An 18,506-nucleotide genomic window follows, 5' to 3' on the forward strand; every position below is an offset into this window, starting at 1 on the left:
ATATATATATATATATATATATATATATAAAATGAGATAAGCTACACCTCCTTCAACTCCTTTTTATGTTTAGTTTTCACCTGCAGTTTGTAGATTATCTCATTTTCAAAATACACTAAACTTTCTTTTAGTATATTGTACTGTGGCTTGGAATATGTTGAATGAATCTACTCCAATTTTTTTTGAAATTTTATATATAATGTTTTCATCTATTGAAATATATTGCCAGTAAAATTTTTTAGCTGTCGTTCATTAGAAATTTTATTATTCAATTATATCATTGATTTCTAAGATGCCTCTCCCCATGAACATGTGCAGTTCCTTGTTGTTAAATCAAAGGATAATTTAGGCACTGATGTGGGATGACTTTGCAAATAGAAAACTCTCAAACTGATTTATTTTAATATATAAAATCGTCTTCTGTGTGTCTCACATAGTAATGTGAGGTCTTTAGATTTATTTTATCTCATTCATGTGAGTTTTTTGCCTGCATATATTTATAAGCACTAAATATGTTACTTGTACCTGTTCAGGTTAGGAGAGGGCATCGAATACCCTGAAACTGGAGTTATGGATGGCTGTAAGCCATCATGTGAGTGCTAGAAATCAGACCCGGGTCCTCTATAAGAGCAACAACTGCTCTCAACTGCTGAGCCATCTCTCTAGCCCTCAGATAAGCTCTTTAAAAGCAAAGCATTTTTCTCAATTCATGATAGACGTCAAATCAGAAAGAGTCAAAATGTAAGAGATTCAACATAAGACAAGCTCTCCCTTACTCAGATAGCAAAAATCCACAGGGTGGAAGTGTGAGAAGCCTGCAAAATGGAATGATTTCCAACAAAAAGCCTACAAGAAATGGAAATGTTACTTCTATAATCACAAGACATCAAATTTGGCCAATAATTTGAGTAGACTTGAATTTTATCTTTCTTCAAGATACCCTCAAGCCACACAGATACCTTAGTTTGTCCGTATGAATCACTAAACAGACGACTTGCCTCAGCTGTACCTACACTGTTGCCTTATAGAGACTGAGAAATGATTGATGACATTGTTTTGGTGTAATCTCTTGCAAAACAATAGAAAATGAATACACTGCTCTTCCAGCTATACTTCAATTTTTCTCCACTACCGACAGCTAGTGGTCACTTTCATATGTTTTTGAGAGCTTTGTGTTAATTGTCTGATTTTTAAATGATAGTTATGATAGCAAAAGAGACTCTTGTATGCTTATACCATCTTGGATGGCCTCTAGTATTTAAGAGTATATTTAATGAAGTGCTTGTACTTTCTGTTCACTGAAAGCAACATAACTTTCTGTAGGAAAATTTAAATACCTAAACAAAAAATTATTATATATATTCATATTATAATACAGATGGCATATTCATAGAATAGAATTTTTTAATTGAAGTTGTCACAAGAGTAGCCCATCAATTCAAAGTGATTCCACTTCATAACTCAAACAATTAAAAAATGGGGGCTAGAGAGTTCTCTCATGGGTTGAGAGCACTGATTACTCTTTTTTTTCTTCGTTTTGTTTTGTTTTTTGTTTTTCGAGACACGGTTTCTCGGTGTGCACCACCACCGCCTGGCCTGCACTGATTACTCTTGCAACAGGCCCAGGTCAATATTTGGCACCTGCATATTTGCTCATAACCATCTGGAACTCTAGTTCCAGGCCATCTGATAACCTTTTCTGACTTTTTAGGGCAACAGAAACTAATGTCATACACACACACACACACGCACACACACACACACACACACAATGCAGGAAGAACATTCATTTACATAAAATAAGTCAAAAAAGGAAGAAAATGTTAAAAAAAACTAATTCTATAATGGCAAGGGTGTTGAATATTAAAAATAGTATTGAAAAAGAAAAACCTTCATTGAAAAAGCTTTGTTGGTAGGCTTGCACTCTCTGATCTCCAGGTGTGTAGTAATTAAGGTGGTATAGTATCTACATAAAGATTAGTGTATTAATATAAGAGAACATAGAAAAAGACCAATGTTATACAATAAAATGACCTGAATAAAGTTTCTTCACAAATCCAATATGGAAAGTAAATTGAAGAAGATCTCAGAAGATGGAGAGATATCCCATGCTCATGGATTGACAGGATTAATATAATAAAAATGGCCATCTTGCCAAAACCAATCTACAGATTCAATGCAATCCCCATCAAAATTCCAAATCAATTCTTCATAGAGATAGAGCTATTTGAAAATTCATTTGGAAAACAAAAAACCCAGGATAGCGGAAACTATTCTCAACAATAAAAGAACTTCTGGAGGAATCACCATCCTTGACCTCAAGCTGTACTATACAGAGCAATAGTGATAAAAACTGCATGATATTGGTACAGAGACAGGCAGGAAGATCAATGGAATAGAATTAAAGACCCAGAAATGAACCCACACACTTATGGTCACTTGGTCTTTGACAAAGGAGCTAAAACTGTCCAGTGGAAAAAGGAAAGCATTTTCAACAAATGGTGCTGGTTCAACTGGAGGTCAGCATGTAGAAGAATGAAAATTGATCCATTCTTATCTCCTTGTACAAAGCTCAAGTCCAAGTGGATAAAGGACCTTCACATAAACCCAGATACACTGAAACTAATAGAAGAGAAAGAGGGGAAGACCCTCGAACACATGGGCACAGGGGAAAAGTTCCTGAACAGAACACCAATGGCTTATGCTCTAGGATCAATAATTGACAAATGGGATATCATAAAATTGCAAAGCTTCTGTAAGGCAAAGGACACTGTCAATAGGACAAAACGACAACCAACAAATTGGGAAAAGATCTTTACCAACCCTATATCCGATAGAGGGCTAGAGGGCTAGAGGGCTAATATTCAATATCTACAAAGAACTCAAGAAATTAGACACCAGACAACCAAATAACCCTATTAAAAATGGAGTACAGAGCTAAACCAAGAATTCTCAACTGAGGGAACTCCAATGGCTGAGAAGCACTTAAAGAAATATTCAATATTTTTAGTTATAAAGGAAATGCAAATCAAAGCAACCCTGAGATTCCACCTCACACCAGTCAGAATGGTTAAGATCAAAAACTCAGGTGATAGCAGATGCTGGCAAGGATCTGGAGAAAGAGGAACACACCTCCATTGTTGTTGGGATTACAAGCTGGTGCAACCACTCTGGAAATCAATCTGGCGGTTCCTCAGAAAATTGGACATAGCATTACCTGAGGACTCAGCTATACTACTCCTGGGCATATACCCAGAAGATGCTCCAACATATAACAAGGCCACATACTCCACTATGTTCATAGCAGCCTTATTTATAATAGCCAGAAGCTAGAAAGAACCCAGATGTCCTTCAATAGAGGAATGGATACAGAAAATGTGGTACATTTACACAATGGAGTATTACTCAGCTATTAAAAACAATGGATTCAAGAAATTCTTAGGTAAATGGAGGAAACTAGAAAATATCCTGAGTGAGGTAACCCAATCACAAAAGATCACACATGGTATTGACCCACTGATAATTGGATATTAGCCCAAAAGCTTACAATATCCAAGATACAACTCACAGACCACATGAAGCTCATGAAGAAGAAAGACCAAAGTGTGGGTGCTTTGGTCCTTCTTAGAAGGAGTAACAAAATACTCACGGGAGCAAATATGGAGACAAAGTGAGAGACAGAAACTGAAGAAGGAGTTGTCTGGAGACTGTCCCACCTGGGTATCCATCCCTTGTGCAGTCACCAAAGTTAGACGCTGATGTGGATTGCAGGAAGTGCATGCTGACAGGAGCCTGATATAGCTGTCTCCTTAGAGGTCCTCCAGAGCCTGAAATATACAGAGGCCGATGCTCACAGCTAACCATTGAACTGATCAAGGAGTTCCCAATGGAGGAGTGAGAGAGAAGACTGAAGGAGCTGAAAGGCTTTGTGGCCCGATGGGGAGAGCAACAATACCAACAAACCAGAACTCCCAGGGTCTAAATCACCAGCCTGGAAGCACATAGGGAGGGACCCATGGTTCCAGCTGTATATGTAGGGGAGAATGACATTGTCAGGCATAGGTGGGTGAGGAAGTCCTTGGTTCAGTGAAGGCTGGATGCCCCAGTGTGGGGGAAATCATGGGTAGGGAGGAGAGAGTGGGAGGGCACGTGGGTAGGGGCATATCCTCATAGAAGCAGGAGGAGGAGGGATGGAATAGGGGGTTCCTGGATGAGGGAGAAATGGGGAAAGGGGATCACGTCTGAAATGTAAATAAAATATCCAATAAAAAAATGTAAAGGCTATTCAATGAAAGTTGCTTGGTGTTTTGGCTGTGAACTGATCCTTAACTGGCTGAGCCAACTCTCTGGACATCAATGAAGTTTTCTCAAAATACAAAACACAACAGTTTCAAGAGAAAAATCATTGGAAGATTTAATTTAAGCCAAATTTTAAACTCAGCCTATCAAAGCAACAAGGTATTATAAAAATAAATAAGAAAGCTAAAGATTAAAAACTGTTGACATATAAGACAGACTAAAATCTGGCAAATACAAATAACTCCTATAACTCAATAAGAAAAATTATAATCCAATTTTTGAAAATGAGAAAAATTTTGAACTGATATTTCACAAAATAATATATGCTGATAGCCAGTCAGTACATGAAAAGGTGACCAACGTTATTAATCACGGAAGTAACGACATTAAAATCACATGGCTAACACCATGGCTATTGGTTTTTTTTTTTTATAAAGCTCTGCTATTGCAACAAATATTGCACATAGATCTGCAATGACTGGCTGTCTCTTACATTGCTATTTTAAATCTGAAATAGTTTCTCACTATTTTTTTAATTAAACACAAACTAAATCTTAATCTGACCTAGAAATTTCACTCTTGGCCATTTACTCAAGATAAAGGCATATTTCTACAAAAAAAAATGCCATGCAAAATGTCCATAGTCACTTTATTAATTATACCTAAAAGTTGGCATTAAAATCATATCCAACAACAGATGACTGGACTTAAAACCAAGTGTTGAATGGAGTACTAAAAATTGTATTACCAGTACAGTATCACTGGAATTATTTTTCTATTCATGAATATATCATGATATCAACTCCTGTCAAATTAATTTGAAATTACCCAGCAATCATCAACATGTTTTGGATTCATTTTTGATCTTTATTTCAATGCTAATTCTCTAAATTTAAGCTTCATTTGTAGCTCATAAGTGAATATACTTTTTAAAATTCTTAAACTGAGGTTTTTATTCTAGGAACACCAGGGCTTCCTGGACCAAAAGGTATGAATGGTCCTCCTGGTAACCCTGGCCTTCCCGGAGAACCTGGTCCTATAGGTAAGTATGAAGAAAGACAATATTGCTGTTCTGTAAGACTAAGGCTTTTCATAGTCAAATCTGCTCCTACTGTGAAGAAGAAACATGGTGCTCATTCACTTATCACTTCATATTGGGCATGAACTGAATAAATTTCATTTTTAAATTACCAAAATTTGTCTCTAGTAGGCATTGTTGTCCAAGTTCATATTTTCTAGGAAGAGTAATTCTCTCTGTGAAGGCCAAGATGTAGCAATATTTTTTATTTATTGACCTTTAAAATAATTCCCGAGTCTTGGCCCTTACCTGTAAAGCACCTCATCACTCCTTAACACCTTTCCTCTTGAATATTCTGAACTTATACTAAAACGAGTTATTGTTAGTTATGCTCATCAGTACCTTGGTTGATTCTTTGTTCTATAAGACTTAATAATTTAGAGGAGCATTTCAGAAGCACTTGTTACTTTGGGGTTTGAATTTTTTGTTTGTTTTTAATTGTGAAAGATGTTGTGCTTGGAGGCTACAGGTGTCAGTCTGCTGGAGCTGGAATTACAGGGGCCTATGAGCCACTTGATGTGGATGCTGGGAACAGAACTCAGATCCTGTGGAAGGACTGCAAGTGCTCTTAACAACTGAGCCATCTCTCCAGCCCACTTTGTTACTTTTATAGAGAATTGTTTGGTGCTTTAATAGGAAGACTAGAGAAGGATGTGGAAGGAAGCTGAAAGGATAGGTATAACCTGCAGTGCTGTTCTTTAGGTGCTGGAGGACGTCCTGGACCACCAGGACCTCCGGGTGAAAAAGGCAAGCCAGGTCAAGATGGCATTCCTGGACCAGCAGGACAAAAGGGAGAGCCAGGTACTACAGTTTTTGTCTGTTTGTTTCGTTTTCTTTTCATTTTTCTAATTTCCCCATGGCCTTTTTTGATTGGTCCTTTGACAGCTACAGTAAAATTGTCTTCCTTATAATCTTCCAAGGTCCCACACAGTTCCTCCTTCCTAATTAACTTCTTCCTTGGCATCCTGAAGATAATAGCTCATGTTTGTTGAACAGCTTGCTTTTGTCTGAAGAAAAAAGTTCTTTATATTTCCCACTTCCTTTAACAAGAACTGAACCAGCCATTTTCAAAGTGTTTCTTTGATTGTCCAACCTGTACTTTATTTATGCATTTTCATCTAAGTGTACAAAGTGTCTCTGAGGGTCATCAAATATACTGTGTGTGTTTGTGTTTCTTCTTTTCAAAATGACTGCAGTTTGAATAAAGGTTACCAGTTTTGGTGGAAAGCACCATTATCCACTGAGCAATCCTGCCAGCTCGGTAGTTTCCTTTCTAGAACAACTGACAAATATCAAGCATATAGTGAAAACATAAAGAATAATCCTGTACCAATCTCCAAAAACATTTGTTTTCTATGTGTATGAGTGTTTTGCCTGCATGTATGTATATACACCATGAGCTTGCCTGGTAGAAACTCAGGCCAGAAGAAGGTATCAGATGCCCTGGATGCTACAGGTGGTTCTGAAGCACCATGTGGGTTTAGGGAACTAAACCCAATTCCTCTGCAAGAGCAGCTGAGCTGAAACTCTGGTCCCTATAGTTTTCTTATGTTGAAACTGTTCTATGTTAGAAAACAGTCTTCTGGGGAAGAACATTAACTCAGTGGTAACACATGTTTCTAGCATGTGAAAGCCCTAGTCTGTCCAAGAAAAGAAGAGTTGAGGAAGACAGAGGAAAATGAATGGAGTGAGACCAGGGTTAAGGAGAGAGGGAACTAAACATAACCTCAATTTTCAGCATGTTTGATATAATATATAACACTTATTAGACGAATCCTCAACAATCAGCTATTATTATCTATTTGAGTGTTTTATTTTATTTTTTACCTTAACAGGGCAACCAGGCTTTGGAATCCCAGGACCTCCTGGACTCCCAGGACTTTCTGGTAAGCCTCAACAAAACAAGTTATATTTATCTGTAAAATGAAAATATTCTCCAGCCCATTTATTTTTCCACCTCTACCATTTACTATTATAAAATACACCTGAAAATTAAAAAAACATAAAACTCAACTTATTTTATGGTACTTCTTATTTCTAGCTAATATAAGGGCCTATGTTAGTAAGGCAAGACATTCTTATGGAGAATTCAATAAATAGCCTTTCATTCATATCATAAACACTAAGGACATGATACAGAAAAGAGGAGAAATTGTAGGAAATTTAGAAGCTTTCATTTGTCCAGAAAACCACTCATCTCTTTCTGCAAAAGCCATATCGGAGTAACACATGAGGCACTTCTGTAGAAATACATCCCAAGAGTAATAATGTTTCTTGAAAACTCATCTAAGAGCTACACATGATGACATACACCCAAGGCTGAAGCAAGAGGATTATATATTCTACGCCACTCTGTGCCTGGTCTCTCTGGAGTTCCCAGGTGTGTGCGTGTGAGGGGGGGGGAGTGTTATATGTGGATACATATCCATCTACCCTCTTTATTATGTGATCTTAAAATAAGTCCTAAACACTTAACACAAATCTGAATAACTACAGATATGCATGTGGGTACATTAAAATGACCACTGGCAGTTCTATAAAAGTCTTTCTCAAACTGAAATTCTATCTCCTAAAACTTCCAGTATCCTTTTCATGAAAGTTTAATATTCCACTGTTTTATGGTTTGTAAATATTAGTGTTTTATAATAAAATGTCAAGAGCAGTTTGTCTAAATTATGATTTTAAACTTTTAACATCATGGTTTGAATATAATAGCTGCCATTGAATTTCATTAGTCTTAAAATTAGACTCAAAGCTTCGATAGTTGTCTTCATCCATCTTGAACCAATTCTTGAAGATATTTTTATGCTTTTTATATTTGGTCTATTTTTTCCCTCATAACTTCTGGCCATGGTATCAATACTCTGTGTCCTACTACAAGGGATACCAGCATTATGTCTCCATTGCTAATAATTACTTCTGATGACAGATACATGTGTTTCATAAAAATAATAGATTTTACATGTGTTTGAAATAAATTTACCCTGGTGAATTTCATTAGCTTATTAGGTAGCTTTAGGCTTATAGGTGAGCTTATACTTCAGCATTTAGTATTATTGAATGTATCTCTAATTTCACTTTACTTCTACAGGTCAAAAGGGTGATGGAGGATCACCTGGACTTCCAGGAAATCCTGGCCTTCCAGGTTCAAAGGGTGAACCAGGCTTTCAGGGATTTCCCGGTATGCCAGGTCCCCCAGGTCTTCCTGGTTCTCCTGGTCCAGCTTTGGAAGGTCCCAAAGGAAACCCTGGGCCTCAAGGCCCTCCTGGGAGACCAGGTATGATAGTGTGTGGTATGAGAAATGGTCTGTTTACCAGTTCAGTTAGTTCATTTTGCTGGAAGGTTATTCAGTCTTTAAGATTTTAGATTTTGTCACGTGAGATTTTCTTTTAAGAAAATAGCTTGGTTTATACGTAGCTTGTTCCAGTATATACGTTCTTTTCAGTAATGCATATATTATTTACCTAAAGTTCATCTTGAATGGAAAAATGGAAAATGGTGATGCTTTGTTAGTATTGTTATTAAAGATAACCTGGCAGCAAAATGCAACCTACACCTTTTTAATGTACGCTTCTCAGCATGTTATCACAGAAATCATTCACGTGATCACCAAATACATGCTTGTGTTCCATATCAGAAGCTGTTGCTATGGTTCTGTCACATGATCACCAAATGTCACCAAGCACAATAAAAAAAACTTGATCTCTAGGAACTACTAGGCAATCACATTTATCTTCAGCATCACAGCATGGTCAAACTGACTCATAATCTCCTCATACCTCATGCCTGTCCCTCCTCTTTCCTGTGCTCACTCTTCAGTAGATCAACTTTGCATCCAAGGTTCTCGTTCTCATTTTGTGTCTCTGCTGTGTCATTCTATTCTACTAATTGAGAAATGCTCATTCTCACCCTAGGTTAATGTTGCTGAGCTCAGTCGCTGTTGATAGCTTATAAAACTTTCGAGGTACTTAATATTTGATTTTTTGGGTAACTGAAAATTTTGCCTTTATAATTTTTTACAGAAGAGAAGTTTGAGATAGAAAGAAACAAAACAATTGTCTTTTCATTGTTCAAATATTCTTAGTGCATTTCTAATGTGTACCATAAAACTAAAACTTACATTTATATTGGAAGAATTGGACTTGATTTTGTTAATATGTGCCCTAAAAAACATGAATTAAACAGTATAACGTACTGCATTCAGGACATCACTTTCAAAGTCAGATGTAATGTGATCTGACTTGACTGTTCCTGGAGGGTGTTGCTTTTTCCTTTGTTTACTACTGAAGAAAACCAAAAAAAAAAAAAAATCTCAGCCACATTAACTGTCTCGCATGCAATGTAAAGAACTGAAGCCAGTATCTTGCTTTGTTTGCCTGTCATAATTCAAATAAACCAAACTATTATCCTTTTATATTCTAATTAGTGCTGTGGTTATTTGTAACTAGGAACGGAGCTCTCAGTTGAACATTTCTTTAAAATAATACAGAAAAGCAGCAGTCACAAACATGCTTTTGCAATCACTGTTTTTAAAGACTAATCAAAGTACTCCAAAGAAGAATGCACATCTAATGAATGTTTGATTTCTTGATTTGTTTATAAACTACAGATCTAAAATAAAGTGCTAAATCAGTTTCTCTTAGAATCGAATGTTCCGAATTTGAGCTCACTACAATGAACATCATAAAAATGAGTTTGTTGAATTTTCAAACTTAATACGTGTACGATTTTCATTTTAACATTAATGCTTAATAGAGATAGTTTGGTTTATATGAGATGCATGAATATGGACTTTCAGAGAGTTCTATTATTATATTCAACTTTAGCTAGAGAGTATTTAGTATAATGTTGTAGTTTCTTGATGTTTCTAACAGTTTTGATATTTTCCTTTTTGTTAACGATGACATTGGGCCTTGGTGAACTTCCATCCCTACCCAGGTCCTCCAGGTTAGCTCTTTAACTCCAAAGTAGTAACTGCATGAAATTTAAAATTTTGCCTATGTATTGCTGTACATATATCTTATATGTGTGTATATACACATATGTGCCTGTTTATATATGAGTGTATAATGCTTTCAAGTTTTTAAATATATTTTAAGAGCATATGCCAATTCAGTTTTTAAATGGTGGCCTGGACCTAAGTTGTCAGAATATTGTAGTGCCAAATATTTCTCTTGGAATGGTTCCACATTATCCAATTATGGAAATGAACTAAATTAAATACTTCAAAATTCATGCTTCAGTGCCATTTTTAACTTAAATTTTATAGTACTCAACTTTGTCAAAGTATGCTTTTCCTTTGTTAGAAAGTATGTTTATTTTTGCCTTATAAACTTTCAATGCAATAAAATTAATATCACTCAAAATATATTTTAATAATAATAACAATTATCAGATCCTTTAGATGATGCAATCCCTGATTCGCTAAACAAACACACACACACACACACACACACACACACATATGCGTGCATGCACGCGCACTTGTACCTCTATAAGGTTTCCAAACAGCTTCACATTTTGGTTTATCACGTGTTTTCAAAGGTTTACACTTTAACTTCTGAGCACATTTGTGTGTCTGTACATGGGCTGCAGGTGCCCATTAATATCAGAGGCCCTTTGCAAGAGCAATGTGTACTCCTAATCTCCCCAGGTCCTTTGTCACATAGTTTTCAAATTGCTTTGCTGTGAAGAAGAACTAATAAGCATAAAGAAAAAATATAACTTAACCTAGCCATCACAGATTAAAGGCTCACAATCACATATATGGTCTTCACACATGTGGAAAGAAATTATGCCAAAGAAAAATTACTAAGAGCTACTCAACAGGGTTGAAAAAAACCACCTGTTTCTTTCTAGTTTTTTTTTTTTTTAAATAATGTGTACCTAGTCTGGTGTGAAAAGTTAACCATGGATATCTCAATGTATTTATTATTTTTCAATATAAATAGTCCCTTTCTCATTTGTAGAAAGGAAGTAAAATGGGTCAAAGTGTAATCCCGAGGTATGGTTTTTGAAAACGGGGAGACCTTTTTTCTTTAAATGAACTAAATATTCATCACAGTTTGTAGAGGGGAAAACCATGAATCTCTATGTCAATTGATTCCTTGATTTATTTCTACCACACCAACCTATATACACGTCTAGTCACTCATACATATACACATATACAAAATGTTTTATGAATAAGAATTTATTCATTAGAAAATGTTTTAAGATGCAAACTCTGGAAACAAATTTTATCAAGACAACTATAGTAGAGGAGATTCCGTTATAACAGAGAAGAGGAACTAAGCTCAGCTCCAAATAAAACAGAAACAAGACTTCCAGGGACTGAAGGAGAAAGTTACTAAAACTTACTAAGAGGTACTTAGAAGGAAGAAGAGTCTTAAACTGACTTCATATGAGTCTCACTAAAGGCAAGCCAAGGATTTAGACATCAGAGTGAGGGATGAGGAAACTGATCAGATGTTAACTACTGGAGATTTAGAGGTTGAAAGGTACTAAACTGATTATGTTGGAATTTTCCTGTAACTGAGCTTGGCATGCAAAAGAGGAGAGCAGGATGCTAGGGTGAGTCTTAGTAAGAAGTCTCACAGATGCAGATGTAAGGTTTGGTCAAAGAGAGGGTCATTTTTCACACAGGAACAACTGAAACCCAAAATGATTGAGAATCTGGCTTAAAGTCATGCATACTCTTAGGGACTGACTAGCGACTCCCCAGTACTCAGATAAACGTCTCTTCTACTAGTAGCATCCCATAATTCTTGCACAAAAGCTTGATGTTTGAGATCTGCTCTCTTGATAAGTTTATGGAGCAAAACTGCTTTTATCATGTTAGGAGTCTTATAGCTAGCTACATCTTACATCCAGTTTCTCCTTCTCCTCCTCTTCATTTTCCTCCTCCTCCTTTTTCTCCTTCTCCTTCTTCTCCTTCTTCTATTGTTCTACCTCATATCTCCATCAATCCCTAATAACATCATCTTACATTCTTCCTAAGTGGATGCCCTGGAGTAGATTAAGACAGTGAAAGTTATTTAAGTATCAACAAGATAAAGCCAAAATTTGGGGGGGGGTACTTTGAAGCAATTTTCACTATTATTCTGTCTAATTTGCCTAGAATTCTGCTGCCTTAATCACTGCTAGACTGGACTACTAGCTAGGTTTTTTTTTTCTGCAATACTAGAATGTATTTGAAGAAGAAAGTAGTCCCAATCCTTTTAAAACCAATTTAACAACTTCCCATTTGTTAAACATGATCAAATTGTAGTTATTGAAATCTAGCCTCTGTGATGCTTACAATAGGTGAAGAAAGCAACTTTGAGTGGAAATTAGAATTTAAATATACCAGTTGACTCTATAACCTACCATCAGTTTTTTTGAGGTATATTTATGTACATTATTTGAAAAATAGTAGATTGAGGCATCATACATAAAATTGACTTGGCATATAACTCATTAATATGTAGCCTTTTAGAAATTGAACTCTTAGAAATTTTGCTATGGTATGGTCCAAAGTTTCCCATGCTGATGAATCGTGAGAATGTCTCATATCAATAAAATATCTTTCTCAATATTCTTATTATTGGGTCTTTCTAAAACTAATATTCATATAACATATCTTCACTTTTAATTATGCCAAGTAGCAATTCTAATCTAGTTACTTGGGTGTCCAGACTATAAGTTGTTGGCTAATTTGTAGTATGTGGTTTGGAGACTATTTACTTAAACTGAAATAAATTATTCTGTTTCCAATTCTCAAATGCTCCTAAATTTTTGGTTTTAATCATCATTGTGTTCTTTTAGCACCTTACACACAGCAGACAGTAGTTCTATATTTTGAAACTTGACTTTGATCAAGTTTGTTTGCTTATATAAACATGAAAGGCAGGACAGTATAGATATCACTGTTTTCATTACATTCAGAGAGACTGAATTGCTCACGGTCATATAGTTACAATGAAGCATGGTCAAGAGGAGATTCCAAGGTATTTTAGCACCTGGCCCTCCATGGTCTAGCATCATTTATTCTCTTTAAAATTCGATGTTTATAAATCATAGCAAGAACTCTAAGAGAAGAGAAATTTTGTTTAGAGTTAATTGATACTAACCAAAGAGTGTTCTATTTGTACACTTTAATATTGTTATGTAATGTTCCTTCAAATGGTGAATACATGCATTAAATAACACTTTTTAAGAAAGTTGTTGTAATACTTAAAATGGCTTGGGGTAGGATACTGCATGTTAGCATATTTTTAAAGTACCCCTTTACTAATAGTCTTCATATCATTGGAAAATTAGAATATTTATTTTTAAGTTCAATGGCTGCTTATGCTTAAGTACTTATAACAAATACTAATAGAAGATGGCCTCCTGATTTATTATGAAAAATTAAAATGTGACTTTATAAAAGGTACTTTAATAGGGCAAACAAAAGCAAAAGTGGTAATAGTGTGCCCTGGTTTTATTTTTCCATTGAGTCACAGGTGAGCTTTCTAATTATATTTTTGCCTGTGAGGTTTGGGAAGTTGACTGTTCCTATCATATTGGTTCAGTCTAAACATCAAATTACATTTTTACTTCATGCTTGTATCAAAGGATGGCACAGATTTAAATATTTGTTCACAGTTTTGTTAAAGAAAATGAAGGCTTTTGGTGAAATGGTACTATCTTGCCAACTTTAATGTTTTGAGAAGCTAATGTTTAGGAATATCCAGTAGTAATGTTAACATAATCTCTTAAATAGATCCTCCCTCCAATTAATGGCCAAGAGAATAAGCCCTATTTTCAAAATATTCAGTTCTCTATATTTCTGGATAGGTCTGTTTGCCTATTGATTGTGCTGTAGGTATAAGAAATACTTACAAAAAAGAATTATTGTTCAATTTGATCTATAATGTGAAACACTTCTAACTCATAATCTTATTTTGTACTGTGTGATGTCTGATACTGCTAACATCGATCTTTGGGCTTTGGTGAACTCTGATCTTCCCAGGTTTTCAAGGTTAGACTCTTTACTGGTCAGTTTTATCTTTTATTAAATACTTTATATATGTGATAAGAGAAATGCACTTTATTATTGTAATTCATAACTCATTGAAAAGCGATGTTATCCTCAATTAGTACCATAATAGGCTTTGATATTTTTGACTCATTTATATTTTATATAATATCATATTTTTGTAGTCTGACTGTTTGTAATTGACGCTTTTATATAAATACCTGTTAAAACTTAAATAGCCTTACAAATACCTTTATATTGTTAACTGAATTAAGATATTTACTTACGCAAGCATCTGGATAATTTCTAATCTCTGCATATGAATTTTATTTTCTTGAAATTGTTTGGCCCACAATTGCTCTAAGCTGTGTGATCAAAGCTGTTTTCAATAATAGAGGAAGAATGCTATTGGATACAGTTAAAATAAAACTCTGTTTTTACTAGATTCCTAATTTAAATTTTGGAAACAGCACAAATACCATGTCTGAGATGACATAAAATTCCTAGTATTTTCTTTCAGTTGATAATAGAGCAGTGCCTTTTCATCAAATGATGCTGTGTTCTAGAAACTCTAAATGGAGAATGATGACCTACAAAGGTTCATTTTTTCCTATATCTTCCCTCATCATTGTCATTGGGTTGGTTCAGAGACTGTTCAGTTTTAGCTTAACAGCCTAAATTGCTATCAGACTTCTAGCCTAAATTGTAGAAATTACCAAGTTTATTTAGAAATCCTTATTCTAGTCTATTTGAGCTAAACAGCTGTAGTTTTGTTTTTTGGAAGTACAAAGTACCCCAAACCTTTTTTTACAATTGCAAAAGGAATTTCTGTGATTGTGAAGTCTATTTGTCAAGCTAAGCTGATTGTATGATTTAAGTTGTTTAAATGTCAAAATTAATTGCTGCATTATCATGAACTTGCTTTCTCTTTTCCATAATCAAATAATTACCACATTATGAAACTACTTAAAAATCCTTTAAACATTAAAAATATCATAAGATCGATTTCTATCTTCAATGTTACTACTAATAATTAATAGTAATCATAACTATAAAACACCAACATTTCATGGTTTTACTATTTGGTAGACACTGAACTAAATATGTTTCATCTGCTATTTTACTTAGTCTTTCCAAAAACCAGGTAAAGGCCAAGGTTATTTTTGTTTCTATTTCATAAAAGAAAAAATTGATGGGAAAAGATTAATAATCTTGTTAAGGTCACAGAGCTAATCACTGATGAAGCTGGGATTTGAACCCAGCATTGCAGTTCTAGTATCTAGTGCTTCTAATCTTCGTGATATTCTGTCTTGTTGGTTTATTTTCATTAAGTTAGAAGAATAAAAATTAGGTATGGTCATTAAAGATTGAGTTTAATCTCATGTCAAAAATAAGACCCTCTGTCTACTCATAAATGCCAGCCCACTCTTTTAAATTTCTATGTGTATAGGTTAAGATTTCTTTAAAAATTGTACCTACATAAAAACACATTTTTGCAATAAATTTTTAAAAATTAAGGCTTCCATAGGAGAGAAGATATATGTGCTAGCTTGACTGAGGCTTTGAAATTATTTTCTTAAGATAAAAATAAATAACTTCAGCCTCAGCCACTAAGCGCTCTACAAACAGGTAGAGTTTTCCCCTACCTTCTTTCAAAAGGCTTGCCCAGTGATAAAGTCACCTGGTTGCTTAAGGGAACTGATATGTTTATTTAGAATGATATGTTAAAAATGTAGTACAAAATTTTAAAAACCCATGGAAATGTTTTGAAATAAATTTTATATGTACTATATTGAAAAATAAATATATAGCATTTAAAACATATCCCATGTTCCAAACATATCACTAAAATGGACTTAAAGTTGGTGTACTTAACTGTTTTAACTGCTCAATAAGTCATTGCTCAGAGGTTAGATGTTTGCCTAACACATGCTTGACCCACACAGTACAAAAGTTGCATAGTAGTAAAAGATAAATGAATATATCTTCTTATAAGTAAATCAATTGGACTTTTTGTTGTACTGAAAATCTAACCCAGGACTTAGTCAAATGCTACGTCCTCATCCCTATGTAATTGAATTTTAATCTCAGTAAGAGAAATCGCGTGGATTCCTGATTGCTCTACAATAAGTTCTCTAAGTGTTGGTCATGTGGCCAGCAGCACTAAGTACTAAAGGACATATTTTTAGGCACCCTTCCCAATGATACTGGAACCAGCACTCCAGGATGTGACCCAGGAAACTATTTTGACATCTCCCTTCCCACAGAAGCATACTGCAGTTTGAGACTAATGCTATCCTATGTCTCATGTCATTTTGAATCAAACACTTTTACATGGATTTCAAAAGCAAACATCATATCCAGAGTTGCTTTAGATCTAAGTGTACTATGTTTAGTAGAAAATAAAGTACAAAGATCTGGGGAGATGTTGCTGAGTTGGTAGACGAATTGGCTAATATTCATGAATCCCCAGGATGACATAAGCTAGATGTTACAGTACATCTCTGTAATCCTAGTACTTGGGAGGTGGGGCAGGTAAATCGGAAGTTCAACGTCATTTTTTTTTTGCTGCATAATGAGTTCAGTAACAACCTGAGATACATGAGGCACTGTTCCAGAAAAGAATGTGAACCCAAAGAGTCTATAGACCAGCATTAGTAACAAAAAGTCCACACTTACTCAGTTTGTATCTATGTATTTTATCTCACAAACTAGCACAAAGATGACTATTATTTTAAAAACCTGGAATGCTATACTAATATGTGGCCATTTCTTGTGCATTACCAAGGTCCACCAGGTACAGAAGGTCCTCGTGGTCCCCCTGGAAATGGAGGTATTAAAGGAGAGAGAGGAAATCCAGGCCCGCCTGGGCAACCAGGCTTACCTGGTTTGAAAGGAGATCAAGGACCACCAGGACTCCCGGTAAGAAATGAGACTAGACATTTGATGGTAGAATAGTGTGGATGATAGCTTTCAAAAATGGGACTTCTGAGTAGCCGAATTTTATTAACACTCACCACATGGCTCACTGGTAAAGTAAAAAGAAAACAGAAGGCAAGATTCCTAGTCTTCCCACTAAACTCTCTTTGCTGTTTTATCCTCAAAGAGTTTTGGTGAGAGCAAACCTGTGAACAGGAAACTTGCACTTACACATCAGCACATTGCATGAATACACCCATAGGAAAGTAATTATGATGAGTGGAAATAGTTTAGGCTTTGAAATTAGAGTCAGGGTCAGGTTTCAGTGGCACTGTTTTTCTAAGTTTAAGTTTCTCTCTTATATAACCACAGTGCAGTTATCAACGTCACAAAATTAAACAGAAATCAAATATCTTAATTTCTGTTTCCATTCTGATTTTATCAGTTGGTATAGTAATATGAATTTTAGCGTTACATCCTGTAGCAAGGTATCCGGACCAAATCATGTATTCCAGTTAACTGCTGTGTCTCTTTATTCTATAATATGAAATAGTTCCTTAGCCTTTTTTACTTTCATGACTTTGATAGTTAATACTTTGATACTCTCCTCATTTTAAAACTAGAATAAGCCTTCTTTTGTCTAATTTTTCATTTTAATTAAATTAAGGTTGTATTAAACTACAAGAGTGAAAAAAATACTGTCCTTATCAAGATTACTCCATAAGTTTAACATCTGTTAGTGAGTTTTGAATGGAAAACTTCTACTGGGTTAATGGCAAAATTTGGCACTATGTCCACATGTACCATTTAGTCCTAGTGTAGGCAAGAGAAGTCCCTTGTATTCTATGCAGTCATGTATTTATTAGGAATATGGGCTCATGTTTTTTCCTAGTGATTTATAAATTTTGAAACTGTCATTGCTTGTTTTGATATTCACAGTGGTCCAGATTTAATAGTCATATCGAGCTGGATCTGATAACATTCTGAGATGCTTCTAAAACTGCCTTTTCTTTGACACTTTCTTATATTTTGACATAAAAATACACTCTCACCTTAGGCTTTTTTCACTCCTACTGTTAAAAGCTCCATAGTCCTACAGTTAGTATAGTACAGTAGCCTCTTCAATCATCTTGACATTTTACGTTCTTCCTTTTAGATTCATTCTCTCTCTCTCTCTCTCTCTCTCTCTCTCTCTCTCTCTCTCTCTCT

General features: G+C 35.1%; 1 protein-coding gene across 2 annotated transcripts in view; it reads left to right on the forward strand.

Annotated features, from left to right (window-relative positions):
* Nucleotides 1-18,506, forward strand: part of Col4a5 (collagen type IV alpha 5 chain) — a 187,781-nt gene that overhangs the window by 150,829 nt on the left and 18,446 nt on the right. The window contains exons 38-44 of one of the 2 annotated variants that reach the window (XM_028767456.1): nt 5,261-5,341; nt 6,080-6,178; nt 7,213-7,263; nt 8,469-8,654; nt 10,316-10,324; nt 14,373-14,381; nt 17,167-17,300. In XM_028767456.1, coding sequence (XP_028623289.1) covers nt 5,261-5,341; nt 6,080-6,178; nt 7,213-7,263; nt 8,469-8,654; nt 10,316-10,324; nt 14,373-14,381; nt 17,167-17,300 — 569 coding nt within the window. The remainder of the gene's footprint in view (nt 1-5,260; nt 5,342-6,079; nt 6,179-7,212; nt 7,264-8,468; nt 8,655-10,315; nt 10,325-14,372; nt 14,382-17,166; nt 17,301-18,506) is intronic. The other variant, XM_028767457.1, reaches the window with a different exon arrangement.

This window comes from Grammomys surdaster, unplaced genomic scaffold (genome assembly GCF_004785775.1).
Source record: "Grammomys surdaster isolate TR1022 unplaced genomic scaffold, NIH_TR_1.0 173, whole genome shotgun sequence".
In the NCBI taxonomy this organism is placed as follows: domain Eukaryota; kingdom Metazoa; phylum Chordata; class Mammalia; order Rodentia; family Muridae; genus Grammomys; species Grammomys surdaster.